Genomic DNA, 6,707 nt, shown 5'->3' on the forward strand with positions numbered 1-6,707 from the left:
TTTATTAATGCGTGATAATGGGAAGTTTTAAAGACCGTGTAGAGGTGTCGGGAAAAGACTAGATCTGCAGAGAGGAGAACAGTTCAAGTTTAGATCCTTTTCATTGGTGCGGATGTTTCTAACCCTTAAACCTGGTTCACACTCCAACTATCTCATGTTTTATTTTATCAACCTTAGTTTCTCTGGTCGTATAAATTCAACCGTGTCGTCCTGTTTCTATCGATCAAGCCGCTCCTGTCCTCCGCAGACCTGGACACCGTTATCCATGCCTTCATGTCATCCTGTCTTTTTAATGAAAGTCACTTTTTTCAGTCTGTAGCAAAAGAAGAAACACAACGGCACCTCACACCCGGCGTAGTATCTTTGCACTGGTTGCAGGTCAGTTTTAGGATTCGTTTTAAAATTTGACTTGTCACTTTTAAAGCCAGGATAAGACGCTAGCTACAGCTCAGACCTTTTAACCCTTGAGGTCCACAAGTGCAGCTCTAAAGTCTTCTGGAGTGAAAACCAAGGAGACTAGACTGTGGATCAGCCTCCACAAAGACTTCAGGTCTGATGAGTCTGTCTCTTCTATAAAAACACATTTTACCGCTCAGGCCTTCACTGTCCTCACTGTTTTCATCTGCTTATGGGAAATAATTTCCTCTCTGTTTGTATTCTCTGTAAACCCTGTTTTAGAAATGTGCTCTATAAGTAAAGTTTATTATGGTTTTTTTCTGTAGTGACGGAAACATAAACGTCTCCCTCTGTACAATATAAGACTTTTGGGTTTGGCAGCAGGAAGCGAACAGTGGCGCACAGATCACTATTTGTATAAGAAATTACAAAATTCTTCAGTAAATATATATATATATAGGAAAACTTAAATGTGAATGTTGAGTGTATTAAAAGAGTTTTTGCAGTGCGTTATGGGTTGAGTTGTTGAGTCATTGTTTTTGTTGATCACCGTGAGGCAGCGAAACATTTCGTAGCTGGTTGCTTCGGTTTTCTCGAGCATCTTAAAGTGAGATTCACCTCTGTTGTGTTGTGTGTGTGTGTGTGTGTGTGTGTGTGTGTGTGTGTGTGTGCGTGTGTGTGCGAAGGCTCTAACACTGTAAACAGGAAATCAACAACACGTTGTTCAGTCTTCAGCTTTTTAAGGATGAATTTGAAAACAATCATCTAAGGGTTGATTTTGGAGACGGTGTCCTGGGCCTCCGTTAAAACACAGATTGATTTCATACGTCACATTAGTCTCTGAGAATCTGAGGAACCAATAGGTGCAGACCTGGAGTCAGATTCAGGAGTCACTGATTGATCTGTCATAACTGAGCTGGGACCTTGGTGTGGTTTTAGGAGAGACAAACAGAGGTGCGTTCAGAGTTCACACGTTGTCGCTGTCTGTCTGCTGTTCACCTGTCTGTCTGCTGTTCACCTGTCTGTCTGTGCTGGGTGGTCAGTCGACAGCTCGTCCATCCATCTCTACTTGTTTACACTGAACCCAACAAGCCGGTGTAACGCCGTCCCCCGTGTGTGGTTCTAGACAGCATCCCGCCGTGCCCTCCCTTTTACACAGACATCGATCCGTCTCTGTGTCTACCTCCGCTGCTGGATTAATACCGGAACAACAATGCCTCCCCCCCTCCTCCCCCAATTCTATGTGCGTACCTTTTATACAGAACAGTGAGGAGGAATAAAGGTGCAACATTCCCGCCTTGATCAGGTCGTGTCAAACAGGAAGTTTTAGAGCGAAAGGAATAAAAGAGGGAAGCAGGAGGAGTGATGACAGGGGACCAGGAAACAAGGGAAGTGGGGACAAGAGATGAGGGAGGAAGCAGAAGAGGGTAAAGGGGAGTCAGGTGTAGGGAAACAACCCCCCCCCGCCCCCCCCCCGTGTATTTTTTAATGGGAGCCGTGTCTAACTCAGATTATTGATCAGGCGCCTGTTTCACCAAAACATTTGCATTTCTGAGTCGTAGATCGCAGATGTTGGCAACATCGTATTTCACAAATGATTGTCGCTTCTAAAGATGAAGATAAATCTACAAATCTTTAATTATTGATTAATCTGTCGATTATTTTCTAGATTTATCAACTTGTTGTTTGTCTGTTAATGGTCAGAAACAGTCCGAAACCCAGTCTGTTGAATAAAGAAACCAGGAAGTAGACACATCTGAGAGGCGGGAACCAGAGAAAAATTAACACAAGATTATCAAAACAGTTGCTGATTTATTTTCTGTCGATCTACTAATCGATTTATTGATTACACTTTGCAGCTGTCGTAGCGAGTACGGCTTCTGTCGCAGCCTCCATGTGGGAAATGTAAAGAAACAGGTTCCCGGCTCCATGTAGCTCCTCGGAAAATAACTGAAACGGTTAATCGATTAAAACAAAGTCGGAGGAGGAGAAGTGAAGGGAGGAGTCATGGAGGAGGGACAGGGAAGGAAAGGGAGGAGGCAAGGGAAGTGGGGAAGGAGAGAAGGAGGGAAAAGGATGGAGAGTAGTGGCTGTTGAAGGAGGGAGGGGAAAGAGGAAGGAAGGAGGAGAAAGAGGGAGGTACAAGAATTATGTGAGGATGAAGGAGCCAGTCAAGAAAAGTGAGAAGGAAGGAAAGGAGGAGAAGAGGAGATAGGAAAGGAAGAGGCAGGGAGGTACCAGAGTTTTGTAAGGAAGGAGGAAGCAAGGGAAAGAGAAAAGGAAAGATAATGAGGAAGGGTGATAACAAAGGAAGGAAGAATGATGAAGAGGTTATGACGGTGGAAGGAAGGAGGAGGGAGAGGAGGCAAAGGAGGTAGGGAAGGAGAGTAGGTACTTGTGAAGGAAGGAAGGAAGAAGGTACCAGACTTTTGTGAGGAGGGAGGAAACAAGGAAGGAGAAAGAGACCTAGTCAAGGGAGATGAGAAGGAAGGAGAGGAGGCGAAGAGTTTAGGGAGAAGTCATTAAGTAGTGATGGACTAGTGGAGGAAAGAAGGAAAGGGAGGAGGTGAGATGGAGGAAGGGAACAAAAGAAGGAGACAAGGAGATGAATGATGTGAGAACAGATGGGGGAATTGGAGAAGGAGGGATGAAGGTATGGGAAGGAGGGAGGAGAGGAGGTGAAATCCTTGTGGAGAGAAGTAGTTAGGGAAAGAAAAAGGATTTAGTGAAGAAAGGAAAGATAGGAGGAGATGGTGAATGTGCGAGGAAACAAGGAAGGAGAGAAGGAGGTAAGGGAAGGAGAGTAGGTGAGAAAGAGAGGAAGGTACCAGACTTCTGCGAGGAAGGAGGAAACAAGGGGAGGAGAAAAAGACCTGGTCAAGGAGGACGAGAAAGAAGGAAGGGAGGAAGGAGAGGAGGCAAAAAGTTTGGGGAGAAGTCATTAAGTAGTGATGGACTAGTGGAGGAAAGAAGGAAAAGGAGGAGGTGAGATGGAGGAAGGGAACAAAAGAAGGAGATGAGGAGATGAATGATGAGGTGAAGAAGAGAGGAAGGAGGGAGAAGAGGAGGTGAAACCCTTGTGGAGAAAAGTAGTTTGGGAAAGGAAAGGAAGGAAAGGGTTTAGTGAAGAGAGGAAGGAGAGGAGGAGACGAGGAAAACGGGGGAGGAAAGATGGAGGTAATGGAAGGAGAATAAGGCCAAGTGAGGGAGGAAAGTAAAGAAGGAAGGAGGGAAAGTAGTTGGGGAAAGACTGATAGAGAGGAAGAGAAGACGCTGGTTGAGAAGGAAAGGAAGGAGAGAAGGAGGTAAGGGAAGGATAGAAGGAGGTAAGGAGGGAGGAAGTGTGTTAAGGCTCTGAACAATGAGTGGTGGCCTGCTGTGTTTGCTGTGCGAGGGAAACTATCCACTGACCTGATCCGTGTTTTTCTTTTTTCTCCCTTCTCTCCTTTCTCTGCCTCCGTTTCCTTCCAGGCTGAGTCACCACCGCAGCGCCTGAACACAGCAGAAGAAGAAGAAGAAGAAGAAGTCTGAGACAACGAGGGAGCGAGGAAAACTGTGAGGCAAGAGAGTGAGAAGGAAGGAAGGAAGGAAGGAAGGAAGGAAGGAAGGAGGGAGAGAAAGAGAAAGAAGGGAGTAAAACACTAAAAAGAGGTGAGAAAGACAGAAGACAGCCAGAGGAAGTGAGGTCGGGTCGGCGGGTGAGAGGAGGAAAGAGAAAGTGATCGAGGCAAAGAGAGAGAGAGCGAGAGAGAGAGACACTGTAGATTCATACAACCCAGCAGGGAGCACACGGACGGATCTGAGGTCAGGTGAGAGCGGGCGCAGGATAGGTCGGAGGTCAAGCGGTCAGACGGACAGCTGACTGAGCTTCACCCGAGCCCTCCGTCCCGCTGCCCCTCCCAACAACAGCTGTCCCCTTCACGGTCACCACACTGGGAGAACTGGGAGGACTGGTGACGAGGAGAAGCCACCATGAGCGACCAGAACGTCGTCAAGGAAGGCTGGGTCCAGAAAAGAGGTGAGGATGGTTTATTATATTTGACTCAATCAATCATCACCATGAACACACACACTCTAGTTTATTCAGACTCAGTCACACACACACACACACACACACACACACACCGTCCCGCTGCTGTAAATACTCAGTGAAGCCCCAAATGTGGATTCATCCGCTGCTGAAAATAGTTCCCTATTTCCTCCCGTTTCAGTAACATTTGCTGAAAGCTGCAGCGAGCAGCTGCTTCAGGAAATTAACTGAGCCTTTATTAAAAATGAAACTTTATATTTGTGAGCTGTCATTAAATATTTATGTCTTCAGTAGGAACTAATGTGGTTTGGAGAGACAGACTTTTATTTTTTGTCTTTTCGTGAGATTTCTTGATGTTAATTAAATGACGGCCAATTTTTTTTTTTGGTTGATTCTGAAGTTTTGCAGCAAAGCTCGACGTAAACGTCAAGTATTAGTTGAGTTAATGACGTCATGATTTGATTTTCTTGAGTAGCTGCACTGACACGTGTCAAGGTGTTAAACATGTCGTCGTCGTACATTTGTATTTAAGAGCGAGGTGTGATCACTGTGAGCAGGGTGGAGCAGTTCTGCTGTTCCTGACTCCTCCGTCAGATGAAGGTGTAAAAATGGCCGACATGATCTGACCCCGACCATTTCTTCAAAGTCACTTCTCCTCTTCTGTAGTTTATTTATTTATTTATTTTTACACTGAGGAAGCTGATTTAATGCAAACATCACTGAAACATGTTTGACGCGCTCTGGTGTGTGTGTGTGTGTGTGTGTGTGTGTGTGTGTGTGTGTGTGTGTGTGTGTGTGTGTGTGTGTGTGTGTAGCTTTAGATTTGTCTTTATGATGGAAAACGAGAGGTTCTCGGCCACAGATGACGCCTGTTCTCAGACGTTCTCTGATGGTCAGATTTCGGGTTTTAATCTGAATGGTGTGTTGACTCCTTCGTGCAGAGTTCAGGTGGAGGTGTGTGCTCTGAAGTCAGATGAACCACCTCAGCTGCTGAAGGTGTTGAACCTGCGACCATCATGATACAGGACCGACTGTTATCACCTAATCTGTTTTATTCATTCATGTGAAAATGAATAATTGTATCAGGCTGGTTGTGTCTCTGTTGTTATATATCTTATTTCCATTCGGTGAAATTTGAAAAGACAAAGCTGTGTGGTATTTTTAAGTCGTCAGTTTACATGCAGTTAAACTGAACTGCTCAGTTTGAGGGTGTTGAACAAGATGGTTTTGTGCCTTTATTTTGATAGAATCAGCAGAGACAGAGAGGAAATTCAGGTCTGGAAATATAAATTTTTCATCCACGTTTAATTTGTGTGTCTGACTTTACGAGCAACTGAAATCAAACAGTTAAACCTAATAATAATAAGAAGATGGTTTTGTTCTCCTCTGCACCGGTGAGCGTGTTCTCTGTTTGCGCTGCGTCGCGGGACGATAATGTCCACGAGCGACACATTTAAAATCTATCAGGGCGACGTGAAAGCAGAATGTTTAGGACACAAACCACATGGGTCCAAACGTCCTGAGCAGCGAGTCTCTGCTTCGACTCCGTTTGCTGCAAGTCATAAAAAAAATCTATTCACTCTTGAAGCTAAAACTTTTAATTAATAAGAAAAACATAAATGAACATATGGAATAACATACCATTTTTTTATGTGTTGTTTTATCTTGCAAATATAAATTAAATATGTCTCAGTAACATTTATGGTTGCAACATGTTATACTATATAAAAATTCATCATATAGATATTTAAATATTTGTTCATATACAAATTTTACTGTGGGTATTTCTCTTATTATTAAACTTATATCTTCATATGTGATAATGATACATCCCCTCGCAGGTGACATGTATGACATCACTCTTGTTAAAGGGACATATATGTGATATATTACACTTCTGTACGGGGCGGTCAGAGCGGGGACAGACACAGCAGGTGACCCTGCTGCACCTGAACGTCTCAGCTGGTTAAACTGTCTCTTATTGATCTTTCACTGTGTATCATTGTATTAATCAACTGTCTCGTCGTCAGAAAAACAGTAACACGACTGCTGCACAGAGATGTTGATCAAAAAGCTTTAGAATGAAAGAATGTGAAACGCTGATTCAGCTACTGTGTGGTGGGTTGTGTTGACAGTCGAAGTGAGGAGTCGTCTTCGTAACCTCGACAGCGTCTGAGCGCCACGTCGCCGAGCCAGACGGATTCACTCTGAAGGCTGCTCGGGGACTAACACCAGTTTTCAGTTTCAGCTTGTGTCGTCGTTAGAAAAACAAGAGGGGGGG

The 6,707-nt window shown here is 44.4% G+C and overlaps 1 protein-coding gene across 1 annotated transcript in view; it reads left to right on the forward strand.

Moving 5' to 3' along the window:
* akt3b (v-akt murine thymoma viral oncogene homolog 3b) overlaps window positions 1-6,707 on the forward strand; it is a 27,110-nt gene that overhangs the window by 2,681 nt on the left and 17,722 nt on the right. Inside the window, exon 2 of the mRNA XM_023412427.2 lies at window positions 3,868-4,414. Coding sequence (XP_023268195.1) covers window positions 4,369-4,414 — 46 coding nt within the window. The 5' untranslated portion in view covers window positions 3,868-4,368. The remainder of the gene's footprint in view (window positions 1-3,867; window positions 4,415-6,707) is intronic.

Source organism: Seriola lalandi, unplaced genomic scaffold, assembly GCF_002814215.2.
Source record: "Seriola lalandi dorsalis isolate HSWRI2012SDOR001 ecotype SW California unplaced genomic scaffold, Sedor1 jcf7180002054479, whole genome shotgun sequence".
Lineage (NCBI taxonomy): Eukaryota > Metazoa > Chordata > Actinopteri > Carangiformes > Carangidae > Seriola > Seriola lalandi.